Genomic DNA, 21,524 nt, shown 5'->3' with positions numbered 1-21,524 from the left:
ATTCTCCCCCGTATCAATATCCCCCAGCACAGTGGTTCCTTTGTTACAAACCTGGAACCACATCCATAGTCCATAGTTTACATTAGCATTTATTCTTGCTGTTGTACCTCCTATGGGTTTTGACAAATGCATAATGACATGTACTGTGACTGCCCTAAAAGTCCTCCATGTTCTGCCTATTCATCCCTCCCTCCATACTACTCCTGGCAACCACTGATTGTTAAAAAAATCTCCATAGTTTTGCTTTCCCAGAATATCATATGGTTGGAATCATACAGTAGGAGACCTTTACAGACTGGCTTCCTTCACTTAGTAACACGCATTTAAGGTTTCTGCATGTCTTCTCATGGCTCAAAAGCTATTTTCTTTTTAGCAGTGAATAATATTTTACTATTAACAGTAAATAAATAATAAATATTTATATCTATTTATTATATGGAGTAGCTCATATTTATTGTACCACAATTTATTTATTCACTCAACTACCAAAAAACATCTTGGTTGCTTCCAAGTTACGGCAATTGTGAATAAAATGGTTATAAGCATCCATGTACAGGTGTTCATGTGGACACAAGTTTTCAACCCATTTGGGTAAATACCAAGGAATGTGGTTACTGGATCACATGGTTAAGAGCATATTTAGTTTTGTAAGAAGCTGCAAAATTGTATTCTATTTTCATGTACCACTGTGCATCCTTACCAGTAATGAATGAGCGTTCCTGTTGCTCCACATCCTCCCCAACATTTGATGTTGTCAGTGTTTTGTTTTGATATTGGCTGTTCTAATAGGTAGATAGTGGTATCTCATCGTCTTAATTTGCATTTCCCTAATAACATATGATGAGCAGCAAATTTTCATATGCTTACTTGCAATATGTAAATCTGTATATCTTCTTTAGTGAAGTGTCTTTTCAAGTCTTCTGCCCATTTTAAAGTCTTGCTGTCCATTTTCTTATTGTTGCATTGTAAATGTTCTTTGTATATTTTGGATAACAATCCTTTATCAGCAAAGTCTTTTGCAAATATTTTCTCTCAGCTTGTAGCTTGTCTTCTCACTCCCTTGATAGCATCTTTCACAGAGTAGAAGTCTTAAATTTCAGTGTATCAAATTTTTTTTCATGTATGTTGCCTTTGGTATTGTATCTAAAACTCATTGCCATACCCAGGCCCTCTAGATTTTTCTAAGAGTTTTATTGTTTTGCATTTTTCGTTTAAGTATATGCTCTATTTTGAGTTAATTTTGGGAAATTGTATAAGTTTTGTTTCTCAATTCAGTTTTCTGCATGTGTATGTCTACTTGGTCTAGTACCGTTTGTTGAAGAGACTATTTTTTTTCTCGATGGTATTGCCTTTGCTCATTTGTCAAAGATCAGTTGACTATATTTATGTGGGTTTATTTCTGGTCTATGTATTTTGTTCTATTGATGTATATGTCTGTTCTGTTGACAATACCACAATATCTTAATTACTGTTTTTTTTCCCCTAAGTCTTGAAGTCGGGTAGGGTCAGACTTTCAACTTTATTCATTGCCTTCAACATTGTGTTAGCTATTCTTGGTCTTGTACTTCTTCATATACATTTTAGAATCAGTTTGTCAGTATACATGAAATAACTTGCTAGAATTTTGAATGGAATTGTATTGAATCTGTAGATCAAGTTGGGAAGACCTGACATCTTGGCAATATTGAGTCTTGCTATCCATGAATATGCGATATCTCTAAATTTATTTAGTTTTTCTTTGATTTTTTTTAAATAGTTTTATAGTTTTCTTCATAAGATCTTGTACATATTTTGATTAGATTTATATGTAATTATTTTATGCTTTTGGTGATGATGTAAGCATTATTTTGTTTTTAATTTTAAATTCCATTTGTCCATTGATGGAATATTGGAAAGTGACTGACTTCTGAATACTAATCTTGAATGCTTCTATCTTGCTATAACAGTTTGTTAGTTCCAGGAGATTTCTTATTGATTCTTTCAGATTTTCTAGATAGACAATCCTTCATGTTATCTGCAAACAAAGACAGTTTTATTTATTTCTTCCCAATCTGGATAACTTCTGTTTTCTTGTCTTATCTTATTGGACTGGCTAGGATTTCCAGTACAATGCTGAAAAGGAATGATGAGAGGGCACATAATTTTTTAAATTGTTATTTTTAAATATTTGAAACAAAACTCTTTCTCTCTCTCTAAATATATATATATACATATATATATATGTATTTTTTTTTTTTTTTGAGACAGAGTTTTGCTCTTTTGCCCAGGCTGGAGTGCAGTGGTACAATCTTGACTCACTGCAACCTCCGCCTCCTGAGTTCAAACTATTCTCCTGCCGCAGCCTCTCAAGTAGCTGGAATTACAGATTTGCACCACCATGCCTGGAAAATTTTTGTATTTTTAGTAGGGGGTTTCACCATGTTGCCCAGGCTGATCTTGAACTCCTGACCTCAAGTGATCCACCCACCTTGGCCTCCCAAAGTGCTGGGATTACAGGCATGAGCCACTGTGGCTAGCCAAAATCTCAAATATTTTTAAATGCTGGGCTAGCCAGACAAAATATATGTGGAGATACATATTTGGCCAGAGAGCTGGCAGATTGTGACCTCTGCCCCATATCCTTGTGTGGAAAAACTATGCACTTTCAGATGATTGGAATCAACTTCTTTTTTTTTTCTTGTTCTTTTTTGTTGTTGTTGTGGAGATACTGTCTCACTCTGTCACTTAAGCTGGAGTGCAGTGGTGCACTCTTGGCTCACTGCAACCTCCATCTCCTGGGTTCAAGTGATTCTGGTGCCTCAGCCTCCTGAGAAGTTGGGATTAGAGGTGTGTGTCACCACACCTGGCTAATGTTTTGTATTTTTAGTAAAGACGAGGTTTCACCGTGTTGGCCAGGCTGGTTGTGAACTCTTGTCCTCAAGTGATCTGCCCACCTCGGCCTCCCAAAGTACTAGGATTACAGGCGTGAGCCACCACGCCTGACTGGAATCAACTTTTTAAACCAAAACTATTTTAGAGATGATCAGCATAATGATTAACTACTTTATATTCAGGTATTTACTATACTGAAATGACTAAGAGAATGACTCTTATAAAGGCGCTATTCTAGTCTACATACCCTTCCAATAGCTAACTAGTGATAAGATTGAGTGTGAATGAATCTTTACAATTAATTAATTATAATAAATTACACAGATGGCTCAGTCTCAATACATGATGGGAGAAAGAGAGGGATATCCATGAGGCCCCAATCAAGGGTTAAGTCTTGGACATGGTTATAAAATCAACCACTTCTTTCTTTCTTCCTTTCTCTCTTTGACAGCAAAATACACATAACAGAACATTTACCATCTTAACCATTATTAGTACTAAATTACCATCTTAGCCATCATTAACCACTTTCATCTTCCCTAACTAAAACTTTGTACCTGTTAAACAACTCTCCATGCTTTCTTTTCCTCAGCCCCTGATAACCACTCATCTACTTTCTGTTTCTATGAATTTGACTATTCCAGGTACCTCATCTCACTGGAATCATACAGTGTTTCCAAACCAAACTATCAGATATGTAATTAATTCAGAAAGGCTAGTTCAGAAGGCTAAACTTTTCTACCACTGCTTAGTATCTCAGTAAACGACCCTGCTCGAATCTTCATTTTAGGATTGGTTCCTCTGAGAATATCTAGGATCCTCTAGGGTGTTGGAGGGAGAGGTATTCTCAATCAATTTTGGATAATAACATATATATTTCTGCTTGTCCTTCAAGCAGAAATATTCATATTCAGAGACTTCCTTCCCTTCCATTTTGTATGTTTGCCATAGAATTTCAACTTGACTTGTGTAACTTGGCTTCAAAATGTTCCACTGACTAGGGGATTATTTGGTTGGCAATGGACTGTTAATCCAATTAAATAATAGCAGCTGGTAGTTCCTTTCCAATGTGGCTAGATGAGACACCTGGGTGAGGTATGTCCACTTAATTATTTACAAAATGAACCAAATCCAGAGAAAGGAGTAGGTGTTATCATGGTTTTTGCATCTTGTTTTAACTGATAACTTATCTTCAAGTCATCTTTTAATGTGAACATATCAAATAATTCAAGCAAATGTTACAAAATATATGTTTTAAAAGTATTACTCTAGACCAGGTGTGGTAGCTTACGCCTGTAATCCTAGCACTTTGGGAGGTCAAGGTGGGCGGATCACCTGAGGTCAGGAGTTTGAGACCAGCCTGGCCAACATGGTGAAACCCTTTCTCTACTAAAAATACAAAATTAGCCAGACGTGTTGGCGCCCACCTGTAATCACAGCTACTTGGAGGCTGAGGCAGGAGAATCGCTTGAACCTGGGAGGTGGAGGATGCAGTGAGCCTAGATTGTGCCATTGCATTCCAGCCTGGGCAAAAAGAGCAAAACTCCATCTCAAAAAAAAAAAAAAAAAAGTTAAAAAAATTACTCTATACGTAATAGTCTACATTAAATGGGCTTAAGTTCTATAGCTGCCATTCCAAATATGGATTGATCTTTTGTGGCTCAGAATATCAGAATTATGAATTCAATTAATTCATTCACCATATCTATAATTCTGCATACAAATTAAATGTTAGGAAACCTAGTAAGTTAGTAAGAACATAGTGTTGAACACAACATATTTCGTTTAAGAATATAGAAACTTGGGGTTATAATTTATGTATGATCTCCATTTTTGCCGAATTCTGTGACTATACTGGAGATTATCTGAGTATTATATCTGACTTAGAATTTGAGAACCTTGTTTTACTGCTGTTGCTGAAGAAATGAAAACAGCAGACTCTTGAAGGATAGAATTAACTGTAGTGTGTGCACCCTTGGAATGGTAGCACCCTTGGTAGGATAAGCATGATTACAGGCAGAGATAAATGATATGTTCTTGACACTAACTAGTCATGTCGCCTCCTGACTTATGCATCACTTTTAAGTCTCAGCTTACCTATAAAATACAGGAGTTAGATTTCTGTAGTTGATCTCAAAGGTGTATTCTAGTCTAGTTCTATGATCCTATGAACCATTTACAGTTTCACATTTATGGTTAGCTTTAATGAGCCTTGATATATTAGGAAAATAATATGTAGGTATGATTTAAAAAAAAATCTAGTAGAGAAAGGCTTATGGAATTATCAGTGATCTTCTTATACCTCCACCTCCATTCCCTGTGGAAATCACTATTGACTTCTCCTGGTGATAACCTCCATATTCTAAAAGGGAAGTGATACTTATACCTCTTTTTTTGATTGAGTGTAGATGATGAGGATTTTCCTCACACTGCCCATTGCAGTTAAATCACTGTAGAGAGAGATCCTTGCTTGATTTCCTATAAACATTTACACCTTTGTTTCTTGTTTCATTTCCTACTGACAGTGTCTCCTGATTTTCTATTTTGAAAGATGAGAATATTCATCATTTTAAACGTAGCCTGTTTACATTTGAATTACGTTAGTCACTATCTGATTATTTTCTTCAAAGGAAAAAAGTTAACATTCAGATGTTTTAGATGGTATTCCCGAATAGAATAATGGTTCTTTTGAAAACTTCGTCACAACTAATTCAATGTTCATTATATGAACATTGTAAAACAATCTCAGAAGGTTGTCCTTGGCTTTTGTTAAGTGATTCTTTAGTTTGAACTTGCAAAACTGCAGTCTTTGCTCTTATCTTCAATTTACCTGCAAGTCTACAACTTTTTTTTAATCTCAAATACATATTGCAAGGGAAAGCAAGTAATAGCAAAATAAGGCTCTTTTACTAAGCACTGTTGACAGTATCAAGAATTGTGAAGGGTCAGAGGTTTCACTCTGCTTGCCAGCTAACAAGTTAGCTTGCCACAGCTTCATGCAAACAGGCAGAAAACATGAGACATGTGGGTCAGAGACGAAGGACATTATTAGTCACAGCACAGTAAGCAACATGACTTTGATGTTCTGATCCCTACTAGGGTCCCAGTGGGGGTACAGAGGGGCAGGTTCAGGTGGATACTGCAAACAGTAAGTTTGCGTGCATCACAGCTGAGGGACCTCATGCTTAGGAAACCCCAGCCTTTTATAAGGGTTGCAAGCAAACCTGCCTAACCTTTGTCTCAAAGGGAGACATTATTTTTATTGTACTAGACAGCAAACAAACATGCCCCTTGCCCAGGAGGGAAACGCTCTCTCAATCTTCCAAGGTTTATTATTTTTTTTTCGCTATAGAAACATTCTTGAAAAGATAGTCCTGAACAAAAGCCAGCGCCACACATGCCTGAAGGAATTGCAGCTACTATGTATAAAATTACCTAAACCAAGGATGCTATTACCTTCCTCATTGGCTTTTGGTAGGATTAAATGATAATACATCAAAGTGCTTACTATTGTTAGGTGTTCAATCAATGCTGGCTACTCTTATACAATAGGACATAGTCAGATGAAAGAACTTTAATACTTGAGTTTCCCGCCTCCATCATAAAAATAACATATGCTTCTTTTTCTCCTTTTAAATAGACTTTATTTTTTAGAGTAGTTTTAAGTTCACAGCAAAATTGGGAGGAAGGTACAAAGATTTCCCTGATATTCCCTGTCGTCACACATACACAGTCTTTCTTCCACACTATCCACCTTCCCCAGCAGAGTGGTACATGTTACAACTGGTACACCTGACATTGACACATCATTATTGCCCAGAGTCCATGGTTCACGTCAAGGTTCACTCAGTGTTGTATATTCTACGGGTTTGGAGAAATGGATAAAATGACATCCACCATTTGCAGTATTACAGAGAAGAATTTCACTGCCCTAAAAGTAGTCTGTGCTTTGCTGATTCATTCCTCCCTCCCCACAACCGCTGGCAGCCTCTAATCTTTATACTGTCTTCATAGTTTTTCCCTGTCTGGTGTCATACAGTTGGAGTCTTACGGTATGGATGCTTCTTTTTAAAAAACATACAAATATTATTAAGATAAAGTCACCCACAACCTTCCTACAATGTAGTACCTTTAACTTTTTGATTAATTTCCTAATAATATCTTTCTAGGCATCTATTTTTTAAAAAATTCCTTTTGTCCTTTAGAAAGTTTCATTTGTCACTAGTTTAATAACCTCCAGAAAAACTCTTTAAACTATGTAAGCCTGTTTAAGCTTCTTTTTTTTTTTTTTTGAGATGGTCTCACTTTGTCATCCAGGCTGGAGCACAGTGGCGCGATCTCGGCTCACTGCAGCCTCAACCTCCCAGGCTCAAGCAATCTCACCACCTCAGCCTCTGCAGTTAGCTGAAACTACAGGCATGAGCCACCACATCCAGCTAATTTTGTGTATTTTTTGTAGAGACCGTTCCTACAAAATTATGTTATTGCCCAGGCTGGTTTCGAACCTCTGGCCTCAAGTGATTCTCCTGCCTCGGCCTCCCAAAGTGCTGGGATTATAAGTATGAGCCACTGCGCCTGGCCTAACCATTCTTTATGTATCAGTCAGGATAGGGTAGTTTATGCTGTGTCACAATAAAAAGGCTTATTTCTTATTCACACTACATGTGCATCCTGCACTGTCATGGGGTTCTCATTACGGTCACTCAAGCACAACCACCATCATGTTGTTAGGTTTGGAAAAAAATGCTCAGAACTCATGCCCAGGACATCCCATGGCTGGACCAGATCACGAGAGGCCAAAAAGAACAATCCTACCATGTGCCAGGTAGGCAGAGCTGGAAATGTTTGGTGAACAGGATTCGTGACAACCAGTTTACACTGTGGTTAGCAGAAATAAGAATCAACCTACCGTTAGTCTTTTCTGCCCATTTAAATAAGTGAAATAATTTTTTTTAAGTTCCACGGATTAATCAAAGCAAATAAAGAGCATGAAACTACCAAAATCTTTATTTTATACCGTGGTTAACATTTTCTTCTTTGTCTATTGTGCTAAAAATACAAAGCACTTGAGTGTTTATCCGAATCCTCTGGAGTATTAATCAAGAAATTTTAATATTGCTAATATCAAAATCACTTTCTTTTTCTAAGTGGGGCTGTTACATTGAGCTAAGAGAATGCTCAAACTTATGCCCACTACAGTCCTAGGCTATTCTATAGTAGTAATGTTATGAGATGAAAGGTGTAAGCAGAAAACAGGAGAGAATAGATTCAGGTGGCAAGTACTTACACCTCTTTCCATATATATACTAACTATATATGTATACACACACACACATATACATACATACTTTATTTCTCTTTGTATCTACATATATCTATAGATATTGTCATTGAAATTTTTATCCATTTAGAGAGAAATAGAATAGAAAAACTGAGAATAAAAATCTAAGTGACAATATGTTCGTTCTCAGAATCACATAGAAAAGTTGCTTAATCCATATATGTGCTTAGGACAATCTAGTTTCATCTTAGCAGTAGGCAAGTGAGAACATTTTTTTGTAAGGTCAAAGAAAAAAAACAAAAACTTGCCAGAATGGGGAAAATTCTGCAACTAGATCCCTTACCTTATGGTATGTAATAGCCATGCAATCTATACAATGATACAAGGACAGATGTGAGGCAAACCACTAACTACTGTCTGGCAAAAAAAGTTAAATCATGGTCAGGTGCGGTGGCTCACGCCATAATCCCAGCACTTTGGGAGGCTGAGGCAGGCAGATCATGAGGTCAGGAGTTTGAGACCAGCCTGACCAACATGGTGAAACCCCATCTCTACTAAAAATACAAAAATTAGCTGGGCGTGGTGGCATGCGCTTGTAATCCCAGCTACTCAGGAGGCTGAGGCAGGATAATGGCGTGAACACGTGAGGCAGAGCTTGCAGTGAGCCGAGATTGCGCCACTGCACTCCAGCCTGGGCCACAGAGCGAGACTCTGCCTCAAAAAAAAAAAAAAAAAAAAAAAAAGTTAAATCATGATCAGATTTTCCAAGGCTCCCTTCCCAAGTTACTTTCTTGCATTTCCCATTTTAGTGAACCACTTCCAAATTCAATGTATTTCTAATTGGCTTACAATTCTCTTTCCCAACTGTGTTAATATTTCACTAGTTTCCTACATGTATTTCTCACAACCGCAGTGAACACTGGTATTGTAACATCATGAAAGAAAGACGTTCCCTCTGCATATACCATCACTAGGGACACACACTTCTTTTCAAAAGAAAGACATATCTGTATTATTTAAATAACATTACAGTCAAAACTCGAACTTTAAAAATGTATTTCCAAAGTAGTTCCATTACTTACAATATAGGGAAATTATTTCTCTGAGGAAGAATGTGAGTTAAAAAGAAAACATCTTTTAGAAACATATGTGGATTGCTTTTGTCAGCTAAACTCATAATTTGCTGGGAAGTGACAGGCCATGAATACTTCATTCTCCTTTTCCTGGTGATTTTGTAAATGACTGCCTTATTTATTAATGCAAAGCAAATATGCAAAATGCAAGTATCATCTTAAAGTAACCGCAAGTTTAAATCTGGTTTCTTTTTTCTTTTTCCAAGGCCCAGCACCAGGTTGAAGCAGGTTAGCATACCTCAGATAACCCTGAACAGTAAGATTCCCTCTCTCAGAGTGTGAAGCTGTAGGGCTGCCATTAGCAGTTGCTAATTCCAGGGTTCAAGTTCTCATTTATGAAGAATCTGATTTAGTGACACAGAGGGCATTTTTAAAGAGGCTCCCCAGAGAATTCTGATACCTAGCAAGGTATATTAGAACAAGTGATCTACACTGTTCTTAAAACGATAGCTTTCTCCCCTAAATTATAAAGAACATTAAACATTAAGATGAGCATAGAAAAAACAGCTGAAATTCTAAAGTTTGAAGACAATATCGTACACGTACATTTATTAATGAATGTTGATTAAAAAGATGATTTTGAAGGAAAAATGCTGCTGAGAAAGCACACACAACTTCTGTAGAGTTGCCATACAGACAGTTAATCAGAAGTTAGGAAAACAAACCAAGCTAAACAACGTATTTCTTGACTTACTTCTAACTGCAATACCCACCTCTGCATAAGGGATTAGTAAAATTACAGTACAGATCAAGTTCCCCAAATCATTTTTAAAAGAAATGATCAATACTAAATATTAGCAGGTAAAACATCATATTTTTGTGGCTTTCGAACTTTCACACAGAGAGCTCCAAAAGAGGAAAAAAGCCAAGAAAATCAACACAATTCCTCATCAGAAGACTGCCCATATTTTCTAGTATGTACAAATCAAAGAGTATCTCATGTTCTTAATATCATCCTCCTTCCTCAAGTTTTTAGGGAATATTAAGTAAAACCAATAATCAGTGATAAGAGATGCATCACTGTGACATACTGAAATTCAATCAGGACTCATCATGCTGAGACCCTGCTGTTTTTTTCTTTGGGTCTGAAAAACTTGTGTACTCTAATTATTTTAAGCATCCAAATATGATGATTCCTTTTGGGTTTAATATATCACTGTGGAAATAAATCTCAAAGTGGCAATTTTTTGCGACACTGATCAGAAATCCAAATGTCACTTAAAACTTAAATATATACAAAACACAGCCATATACATATCCATCTTCAGAAAATATAAAAAAGGTTAAATAAAAATAGATAAAATTTCAGATACAGAAAGTGCCACATCAACAGAAATTTATTTTTGTGTTTATTTTACAAAAAGACTTTAGAACACATGAGGAACACTAGATGATGATAGTGACAGCCTTTTCAGCCTTTGTTTCTTTCTTCTGTAAATACAGATGCTGACAGAAAAGATGGACTAGATGCAGTCCACTTTTTCCTCAGTTGGCTGATTTTTTTCAGAATTATAAACCATGAAACTAAACTGAGTAAATGTTGAAAGTTTATTACAAGCAGCACCTGGGGCCAAAAATGAGAAAGACGTTTGGTTAACTACAGGATGTACATATTTATAACCAATACAGATATTGCTTATTTGACACTGGCTACTGTATACCTTATGTCTAAGTCACAGGAAGTACACTAGTGTCTCCTCCTCAGAACTAAGCAGTGAACAGTCCATGAAAGGAACGAGGTAGCTGGTAAAATATCTCTTTGAACTTCAGAAAACTGGCTGATTTTTGTTGTTGCTGTGGATCTACACACATGCCGTCATTGCTACTATTATTTAACTGTTCTTACATGTCGTTCTTAGGAAAAATTATTCAGGCACATTCCCCACATTTTATTTCTCTAGCCACTAGAACATTCTCATCATTCATTTCTGCTCCCTATTCTCCTACTCTCACAGGAAGAGTCAAGAGTAATTTGTCATGATGCTTTGTCTAATCAAGTTCATCTTCTCATGCTCAAACACCTGGGGGAGGGTCCTCTTCGGTCATTAAATAGAAGAATCTAGTCAACTGTAAATTCATCCACAATTATATAATTATCATTTTTTTCATTCTGTTAAATCCAACTTTGAGTTTTCTAATAAGGTTTATTTCTTAAGAGGGAATCAATAAAACTGCCTTATTTGATACATAAAGCTTTTCCCCTTCATAATTTTTATTGACTTTTGTGTCTCAGTGCTTAAAAAAGAATAAAGCATTCTTCAAACAAGTTTTTCAAATAGAGAACTGTGGGAAGTAAAAGATCAAAGAACAATAATAAGCAGTCCAACCTAATAAGTCATATTGATCAGTAAGCTGTGTATCTTCCCCATCTGAAAATTCACTAATGAGAATCAGCGGTGGCTGATCTTAAAATGCTTTGAAACTGTGATAGGCTCATACGGAAAGTAAATGAAGCGAAAGACAAGCCTCAAACAGTGCAAAAATAATTCTGCTAACCTCTTTGGTTTACTAATTAGTAATACATTTTGTTCTTTGGAGCTCCGAGAAGATCTAAATGGCTGAGGCATTTAAATAATGAAAGAAAAGAAATAGGGAAGATAATTTATCCTTGTCTATTTTTAATTAGTATAAACATTTGACTAGATTAGCCTATGTCAACATGTACTGGAGCTGAAGCTAAACTTCATTTAAGACACATGTGAAAGATAAGAACTACTAGTCAGAGACTGGGTCATAGCTATCAGCAGTCAATCAAAAGAGGCTTTTAGGTATATTTTTAACGCTGTGGGTCTTGACAGATCATCAATTACCATTTACTCAATGCCCACTTAAGGAATCTCTTTTTCTGTTGAATATAGTGTATTGTACACAACAATATTTAAAAAGTGTATGTTTGATAAATATTTGGAAGTTCACACAAATAAAAAATCCAAACACAACTTACCATAACTTCCAGTCACATTGGCACATATAACAGCCCCAAAGAATTCTGGAAAATACTTCTGGATTCTTGAAATCACTTTTTGGCAAGCTATGGTTGGATCTTCTCCTCCTCTCATGTATTCTACAGCTTGGTAGCTGATTGAAACAAAGGTGAAACCTCAGTGTCACAGAATAAATACTAACTCCAAATTGGGTTAAAGTTAGGAATTAAAACCACCAAAATTGCCACGTGACAGAATACACATAAATGAACAGGAGTCGGTTACTTCTGTTAAAGCATCCACAAAGCAAGTCAACTTTGATACAGTGTCTATCTTTTCAACTAATCCACCCATGAATTTCAGATATAGAATACTATTTTTGACTTTGGCTGAATAACTGTCAGTAGTAATGGCCAGAAGTCAAAAAGAATACAGATTTTCAATGAGAAAAACAGCTACAATCAAAGGGGAAAGTAGTGTGCATGGGCACACCATCTAGCTAGGGTGGTGAGCTGTACACGATGACTGTGCTTCCTACTTTTACCATCAACTATCACAGCCCTGTTACTCAGTAGCTTCACATCAATTATCTAAATAGATTGTAAGTGTTCTCATCTGGGAAGCAGGGTGAGAAATACTACTTTATTTCACAGGACTATGATTACTTAACTTGAATGATTGTCATTATCAAAATGATGGGCAACAAGCTTGTATGCAGTTTCAAAGCAGCTCTTATGCACAGAAATTCAGGTTATACAACACAAAAATTATGTTTTCTTTTTTTTTTTTTTTTCTTGAGACAGGGTCTTACTCTTATTGCCCAGGCTGGAGTGCAGTGGCATGATCTTGGTTCACTGCAACCTCCATCTCCCAGGTTCAAGCGATTCTCCTACCTCGGCCTCCCGAGTAGCTGGGACTACAGACTTGTACCACCATGCCCAGCTAAATTTTTTGTATTTTTAGTAGAAACAGTCAGGAGTTCGAGACCATGCTGGCCAGGCTGGTCTTGAACTCCTGAACTCAGGTGATCCACCTGCCTCAATCTCCCAGGTGCTGGGATTACAGGTGTGAGCCACTGCACCCAGCCTCAAAAATTATTTTCTATCTTAAAAGAAAAAAATATCTTCTCCAAAGGTCTCTAAAATTCACAAACTAAGAAGTGATACCTTGGTAGGAAGCGCATCAATATATCGCCATCCCCAGTGGCGGCGGCTGCCCCTGCAGTATCGTCAGCATAGGCTCCAGCTCCAGGTACTGGTGAGTCTCCTACACGGCTGAGAGGGTATCAACAATTTAGGGGAGGAAATTGAGTGTAAAACACATTAAGTCACAAGCTGTTCCAAATAAGGGATATTTCCACTTAGCCTCTGATACCGTTTTAAGTAAATTCTTCATCAGAACAAAGAACAGGTTTTCACTAGTTTTTGAACTAAGGTTTTCACAAACCTGCATTAATTATATAAGAATTTGTTATCAGATGTGGAGTGTAAAACAGCTGAACTCATAGAAACAGCGACTAAAATGGTGGTTACTGGAGGCTGGGGGAGGTGGACCTGGCGAGATGTGGGTCGAGGACACACAATTCCAGTTAGGCAGGACGGAAGGTTCCAGAGGCCTACTGCGGATCATGCTAAGGTTAATAACAATAGAGTGCACATCTGAAAACTGCTACGCAGATTTTTTTTTTTTTTTGAGATGGAGTCTTGCTTTGTCATCCAGCAGGAGTACAATGACATGATCTTGGCTCACTGCAACCTCTGCCTCCCGGGTTCAAGCGATTCTCCCTGCCTCAGTCTCCTGAGTAGCTGGGATTACAGACACGAACCACCAAACTCAGCTAATTTTTTTTTTTTTTTAGTAGAGATGGGGTTTCACCATGTTGGCCAGGCTGGTCTTGAACTCCTGACCTCAGGTGATCCACCTGCTTTGGCCTCCCAAATAGCTGGGATTACAGGCATGAGCCACCCTGCCCGGCCTAAAACTGCTAAGTAGATTTTAAGTGTTCTCGCCATAATAAAATTGGTATGTGAGATAAGAAGTTAAATAGCTTGATTTAGCCATTCTACAACATACACATACATCAAAATATCATGTTGTACACCACAAATACACACAATTTTCATTGTCATTAAAATTAATTTTTTAAAAGAACTTGTTATCAGCCAGGTATATACCAGGATGGCATAGAGTTAAAGTGACTATTCTATTATTACCATCCTTTATCATTTAATTTCCAGATTATTGCAACATGTTCAAAATTAGTTTCCCTTATCTACAATCTATTTCTGCTTCCTATGTAATGTGCCAAACTTTTACCAGATTTTTTTCTTGTAAGAAATTTTTAATGCTTTTCTATTTCAAAATTAAATCCGGAATGCCTTAAATTGACTTAATACACCTTAAATCTGGCTCCAGTCTTCCCTTGCAGTCTTATCTTCCAATACCACTTCCCCTACCCCAAAACACACCCACCCACCCACACCCCTTCTTCCCTAGCCAGTGGGAGCCCTGAACACACACACATACCCCCAAACACCCACACTGGTGGGAGCCCTGAGCATGCATGCACACACACGCACACATACACATACACACACACACACACATTCCTTCCAAGCCAGTAGGGAGTTCTGAACACATACACACACACGCACCTTCTTTCCAAGTTAGTGGGAGTTCTGAATACACGCATACATACACACATACATGCACACAACCTTCTTAGCCAGTAGGAGTGCTAAACCTCAACTACCATGAGTCAGGGCTCATCTCTAAGCATCACTTTACTGGTGTTCCTAACTACCCCAGCTTAAAGCGATCACCTCTGCCACCCCTAAACCCTACAGCACTGGCTGTGACTCCCTCTCCTGTGGCACTCAGCAGACAGTACTGCATTTTCTTTCACACTTATTCATCGTAGCTGTGAGACTAGGGCTGTGCTTTGCAACCCCCATAGCACCTGGCATATATTGCTCTGCATTCAATGTATATTTGACAGCTCTGTTCTTTTGGAAACACTAACCCATGTATTTTGAATTTTATACCATTTGTAGATGTACCAGCAGCGATACGTCCTGTCTTATGGATTACAACCATGCCTAGAAGTTAAAAAAATAAACAAATAAATAAACCACTATAGGTGTATAAAGTTTACCTCAAATATAACCAAATAATTGAGCAGGCGGTAATAACTGCTGTGGTCTGAATGTTTGTGTTTCCCCAAATTCATATCAACATCCTATTCCACAAGGTGATGGTATCAAGAGGTGAGGCCTTTGGGAGCTGATAAGGTCATGAGGACAGAACCCCCATGAATGGAATTCACGCGCTTATAAATGAGGCCCCAGAGGGCTTCCTCGTCCCTTCCACCATGTGAGGACACAGCAAGACGACGCCATCCATGAGCCAGGAAACAAGCTGTCTCCAAACTCTGAACCTGCCAGTGCCTTGATCTTGAACTTCCCAGCCTCTATAACTGTGAGAAATAAATTTCTGTTGTTTAGAAGCCACCCAGTCTGGGTATTTTGTTAATTGCCATGGTAACAGGCAATTAACATTATTCATTAACAGGTGGGGCCTTTAAGAGGCGATTGAGGCTAAAAGGGCTTAATGCCATTATTGCAGGGAGTGAGTTCCTGATATGAAGGATGAGTTCTACCCGATTTCCTGTCTCATTCTCTTGACTGCCACCTTGTGATGGCCCTTGCCAGATGCCAGCACCCTGTTCTTGAACTTCTCAGGCTCCAGAACTGTGAGCCAAATCAACTTTTGTTTATAAATTACCCAGTCTGTGGTAGTCTGTTATAGCAGCGAAAAACAAACTAAGACAAAAACTAATGTAAATTTTTAACATTATAACTTGGAAAAAGTTATTTAAGGTCACTAAACTACAGCAACATAACACTGCCAAAAAATGAAATATCAAATAAAGATTTAAAAATCCACAAGTGAATAGTCACTGGGTTTTAGTTGTCTTGTATAAATAATTTACCAAATTTTATACAGTTTCTAAGACTGACCAATCTATAGAGAGAGACACTTAATTGGCAGTTAAAACAATCAAAATCAACTGCCGGTAGAAGAATAGGGAAGAGCTACAGGAAGATAATTAACTAAACTTTATCCATAAAAACTGCACAAAAGGCAAATTACCAATAGTGTCATGACCACGATTATCTTCTGTTTCTTTATGGATAGGAATATCCTGCTTTAAGATACCAAGTGGTTTGTAGGGTCCGCAGTATTTTGAGGGATCTGGTACAACATTCTGTAAACAAGATTTAAGTTTTACTTCTTACAAAGGGTATTTTTAGAAATTGCCAAGAAATTACGTACAATCACTAAACACTAGCAACGAATCAAGAAAAGACATGTGGTAACTTAAAAATAAGAATTAAAAGCTAAGAAATCACTAAGTCTCATATAAAAACAAATAAGGTAAATAATTTTACTGAATATCCATTCTAGTCTAAGAATTAAATAATATAGGTGAGGTATCTATATTGCATGACACAGGTCCCTTATTTGTCTCTTTATATGCCTAACATTCTCAACACAGTAGTAGATATAAAGTGTTTTAAAATTAGACATTAATCCTTAAACAAATTAGATACACACTGGACCTCTAAATTTCAGAAATTTGTTCCTTGGCAAAGAATTCTGAGATTTAAAGTAAAATATGTTTTAAAAGCTTTTATTGTTTTTTCAAAGCTAGGTTTATGTGAATATATTCTAAGTTGTGCTTTAAGATATCTTTATAAATCTTAAAGGCTCGAGAATATAACGCAAACTCATAAATTTAGGTTGTGTACGTAGGCTGATATTAAAACAAGAAACCTATTCCTATTCCTCATGTCTTACACATCAGTGCACTAAGTGCCTCCCCTAACTTCGTTTTATGATTAGCCCCTTTCAAGTGCTAACCCAAGGGACTTCTGACTTGATGGCTACTCAAAAGTAATTAGGACTTAGGGAAGAAATAGATGAGGGACTAAGATATCCCATACAAGGACTCTGTATGGCAAAGGCAAACTGATTTATGCTAAAAGTCCCATTAAAGACAAATCATTCCACTGGTAACACATTAGACATGTAATATTATACGTTCTCAAGTCAAGAACAAGATATTGGATACACTGCACATAGATAAAATCTAAGAAATATTTTAGACTCATAGTTTCCAAACTGATTTTTTAGACTTAGTTACAAGGAAATACAAGCAGCAGCCCTGATTGAGGCAGCCACCTCCACATGACAGAAACTTCAGTTTGAAAACTGTTGCGAGAGACCAGTAGCTCTCCACGCTGGATATGTATCCGATGCAGCTAGAGGTGTTTCAGGAATATCCACACCTACAGAGTCAACTAAACTAAAACCACTGGTTCTAATGTACAGCCAAGATGCTAACCAGCACCCTAGACAACAGACAGGCAACAGTGAGCAGAAAGGATGTCATTTAATATCTTCAATTAACTTATTTTTTAAAATTAAGTAAGTGTGCATACCCTCCAATAATTTGGCTGGCAATTCCGAGCAAGCCAATCTGAATGAAGAGCTTGAGAAGCACTGGTAGATAAATCTTCATTGACAAACCCCATACTTTCGGCAAATTTGGTGGCTGGAGATTGGAAAAAAGGAAGGTGTAAATTATTCGAGTATTGTCTTTTCAACAAAAATATATGTACTAGAGGCATTCTGGGTCAGCAGCATCTTAAGAGAGCTACACAAAGACTTTCGAAGAAGTATTCATACATGAACAGTTTTAAGAGACTCAATTTTTACACCTTCGATTTCCTTATGTCCTTCCTAAAACTGATCTACTTAAAGCCGTTGGGGTATGCATTATAAGAGTTCTCATCCTGGCCGGGTGCGGCGGCTCATGCCTGTCATCCCAGCACTTTGGGAAGCGGAGGCGGGTGGATCACCAAGTCAAGAGATTGAGACCATCCTGGCCAACATGGTGAAACCCCGTCTCTACTAAAAATACAAAAATTAGCTGGGCGTGGTGGTGCGTGCTTGTAATCCCAGCTACTTGGGAGGCTGAGGTAAGAGAATCACTTGAACCCAGGAAGGGGAGGTTTCAGGGAGCCGAGACCGTGCCATTGCACTCCAGCCTGGGTGACAAGAGCGAAACTCCGTCTCAAAAAAAAAAAAAAAAAAAAAGGAGTTCTCTTCCCACTTCGCCTCCTCCACAATTTTCCTCCTTCCACTTCACAAAAGAAAAGACACACTTCTCACCAATACTGAGTCTTAGAATTGCACTGAAACTAGACTGCAATGCCTGCATATAAAAAAAAACTTTGAGACACCAAAGGAACAAATGAATTCCAATGAATGGGTAGCAGATCCTTTGACTTGTCAGGTAGTTTCTAATTCTGTAGATGCTACAAAATTGAGGGAAGACTACTGCAGTTGTTACATAATAGATCATTAACAATAAATTTTGACTACAGGTCACTGTACGGTTTTTGGTCTGTAACTTGGAAGGTGTTCAAATAACAGACACCATCGTAGCAAAACTTCCATTCCCTTCTTCTTAGAGATGAAGAAGTAAAGAGATTTAGAAGTTACTTACCCAGTTAAATAGATGTTAAGTAAAACAGCTGGAATTTGAACTTAGGTCTGCTTTTATCCGTGATTTTGTACTATTTTTCAGTGAAAACTATAGTCAAAAGACTAGAAAAAATTTCAGTGTAGTTAAAACAATACCTGACTCTCCTACTAAAAGTGTGTGTGTTGTATGTTCCAGTACTTTCCGTGCCACACCAATAGCATTTTTAATTCGTCTAAGATCTCCTACTGCTCCTACATCCATAGTAGTGCTGCAAGAAAATGGAATGCAGTTAAGAAATAAGAAGTTTTCAGAGGTTCATACATTAAAAACATTGCTTTTCTCCAATCAATAGTGTTTTGCAGTTAAACTCCACCATCTTAACACAGAAGTGACAACACATCCATGAAGTTCATATAGATTCCCACAATCAGACAAAATTAGGGAAAAAATAGAAAATCAACTTGCCTATACCACAACAGCACTAAAATTCTCAGTTTCTCCAAGCTAATTTTAAATATGGCTTTTGAAAGGGGCCTGAAGGCCTCAGGTCAGGCAAACCACAGGATTTGTGGACAGCAGATAAACGATTGTTTATAAGGTCAGAGACACAGTTTTTCAGCTTGGCATTCTCCCGGTTCTAAGGAGACTACCTAACTCTCCATGTGATATTTCTATTACTCTGATTTTTTTTTTTTTTTTTTTTTTTTTTTTTTTTTAGTTGAGAGGGAAACTGTGTTTAGAAAGGTCATTAAGCTAAGGGTTTTGACCTGTGACAAAACTCATGCATTCTTTCATCTTGCTCTCAGAAGACCACAACTCTAAATGTAACTCAACATAATAAACAGGACCTGAACAGTGTTCTTACCCCTCCATGATCATGGCATCTAATGTGGTTTCTCCAAGTTCATCAGGACTTCCTCCAAAGCCTACAGAGCCGTCACACTGCTCTGTCTCACACATGGCACAGCCGCTCTCCACCGCATCCAGGGCAGAGCCTCCAGATGATAATGCCCTCCACGCTGTTAATCAAATCCCAATAATGCTTGTTGATATTTATATATATATTTCAAAGCCAAATGCAACAAACCAATTCCAATTTAACAACTTTTTCACATTTACTGAGTTAAACTGACTTTTTAACACATTAGTTTATCAAGTGCTACAAACGAGTCAGAGTCATAAGAGGCAAAATTATTTAACTAGTTATCAGAAGAACTCAAAAACTGGCTATTGGTGCAAAGTGAAGTTTTTTTTTTTTTTCCACTTACTAATATCTATTTCCTCTGTGTGTAAGAAACGAAATCAGTATCCCCTCCTTTATTTTAAAAGGTACCATCAAAACTACTAAAAGGCAGTTAAATAAAAAATCCACTAAACCACAGCCTTCTTCACACATTTCTTCTGCATCATTAGATTAAAATATGCATAATTAATATATGTCTTGAGGTAACACCCATCCCAGCAAGTCTTAATAATACTGAACAGCAAACAATTACAACGTGGACTTCATATGGATTAGTTCATTGCGTCTTCATAACAGCTTCTGTGGTAGGTACTGTACAATCACGACCCTCATTTTAAAGAAAAGGAAACAGAGCCAGAGGCCAGGCAGTTAGCTGAAGGTCACACAGTTGGTAAGTAGCAGAGCCAGGATCCCATACATGTGGGGGTGTGGGGAAGGGTCTTCGATGGACAATTTCTTTCCTGGTAACAACAGAGTTCCTTGAAGGGCAGGTGCTCTTGTTGGTAGACACTTTAAGCATCATTACAGCACCTACAGGCTTGAAAGTGTATTTACGCAAGCTCCCTCTTTCAATACAGGCAGCTTACACAGAACTGTCCCCGCCCAGACTGCTGCACTTTCTTTTCGTCTCATTATCGCTGGGAATATCTTTCCCACAGCCTGTTTCTTCATTTTCTCTCAATCGTATGCACTGCCTATAATACGGAAATTTAGCTCCACCACATTCTGGAGTCAATTCTGCCCCAGAAAGTTAATATGTTAGCAACCTCAGATGGAGGAGGAGGGGTCTGAAAAATGACTCTTCTGGTCATTAAGCAAATGAAAGAAACAAGCACAGTACAGAGGAACATGCCAGGATAATGGTACGTTAAGAGCTATTAACAAGACGCAGAAGACAGGATCCGAACTCATTCCGGGCACAAGCACGAGGGCAGTTAGGTCAGACAGCTCTTCCGGGAAGAGGCGACGCCTTAGCTTAGTGGTTCTCAACCCTGTCTGCAAATCGAAATCACCAAGGGGCCGGGCGCGGTGGCTCAAGCCTGTAATCCCAGCACTTTGGGAGGCCGAGACGGGCGGATCACTAGGTCAGGAGATCGAGACCATCCTGGCTAACACGGTGAAACCCCGTCTCTACTAAAAAATACAAAAAACTAGCCGGGCGAGGTGGCGGGCGCCTGTAGTCCCAGCTACTCAGGAGGCTGAGACAGGAGAATGGCCCGAACCCGGGAGGCGGAGCTTGCAGTGAGCTGAGATCCGGCCACTGCACTCCAGCCTGGGCGACAGAGCGAGACTCCGTCTCAAAAAAAAAAAAAAAGAAAAAAAAAAGAAATCACCAAGGGAGCTTTTTTTAAAAAAACACAGTTGCCCTGGTTCCAGCAGTTAGATCACAATCACAGGTGGTGGCCGCCGCCAGGATGATTTTCTGAGAAGCTCTGCAGACAGTGTTAACGTACAGCAAAGGTTGGAACCTCGAATTCTAGGTGGCAAGTAAAGCATGACAACACGTGGCAAAAAAAGT

General features: G+C 38.0%; 1 protein-coding gene across 2 annotated transcripts in view; it reads right to left on the bottom strand.

Annotated features, from left to right (window-relative positions):
• The window catches only part of LOC105466628 (aspartylglucosaminidase), a 30,137-nt gene that overhangs the window by 7,984 nt on the left and 629 nt on the right, over positions 1-21,524 (bottom strand). Inside the window, exons 2-9 of one of the 2 annotated variants that reach the window (XM_011715693.2) lie at positions 19,628-19,781; positions 18,918-19,030; positions 17,714-17,826; positions 16,362-16,476; positions 15,232-15,307; positions 13,376-13,483; positions 12,230-12,363; positions 10,600-10,849 (exon numbers count right to left, since the gene is read on the bottom strand). In XM_011715693.2, coding sequence (XP_011713995.2) covers positions 10,749-10,849; positions 12,230-12,363; positions 13,376-13,483; positions 15,232-15,307; positions 16,362-16,476; positions 17,714-17,826; positions 18,918-19,030; positions 19,628-19,781 — 914 coding nt within the window. In that variant the 3' untranslated portion in view covers positions 10,600-10,748. Of the gene's footprint in view, positions 1-10,599; positions 10,850-12,229; positions 12,364-13,375; positions 13,484-15,231; positions 15,308-16,361; positions 16,477-17,713; positions 17,827-18,917; positions 19,031-19,627; positions 19,782-21,524 lie in introns of those variants that run through there. The other variant, XM_071092803.1, reaches the window with a different exon arrangement.

The sequence above is a fragment of the Macaca nemestrina genome, chromosome 3, assembly GCF_043159975.1.
Source record: "Macaca nemestrina isolate mMacNem1 chromosome 3, mMacNem.hap1, whole genome shotgun sequence".
Classification (NCBI taxonomy): Eukaryota; Metazoa; Chordata; class Mammalia; order Primates; family Cercopithecidae; genus Macaca; species Macaca nemestrina.
This window is presented reverse-complemented; position numbering and strand designations above follow the sequence as displayed.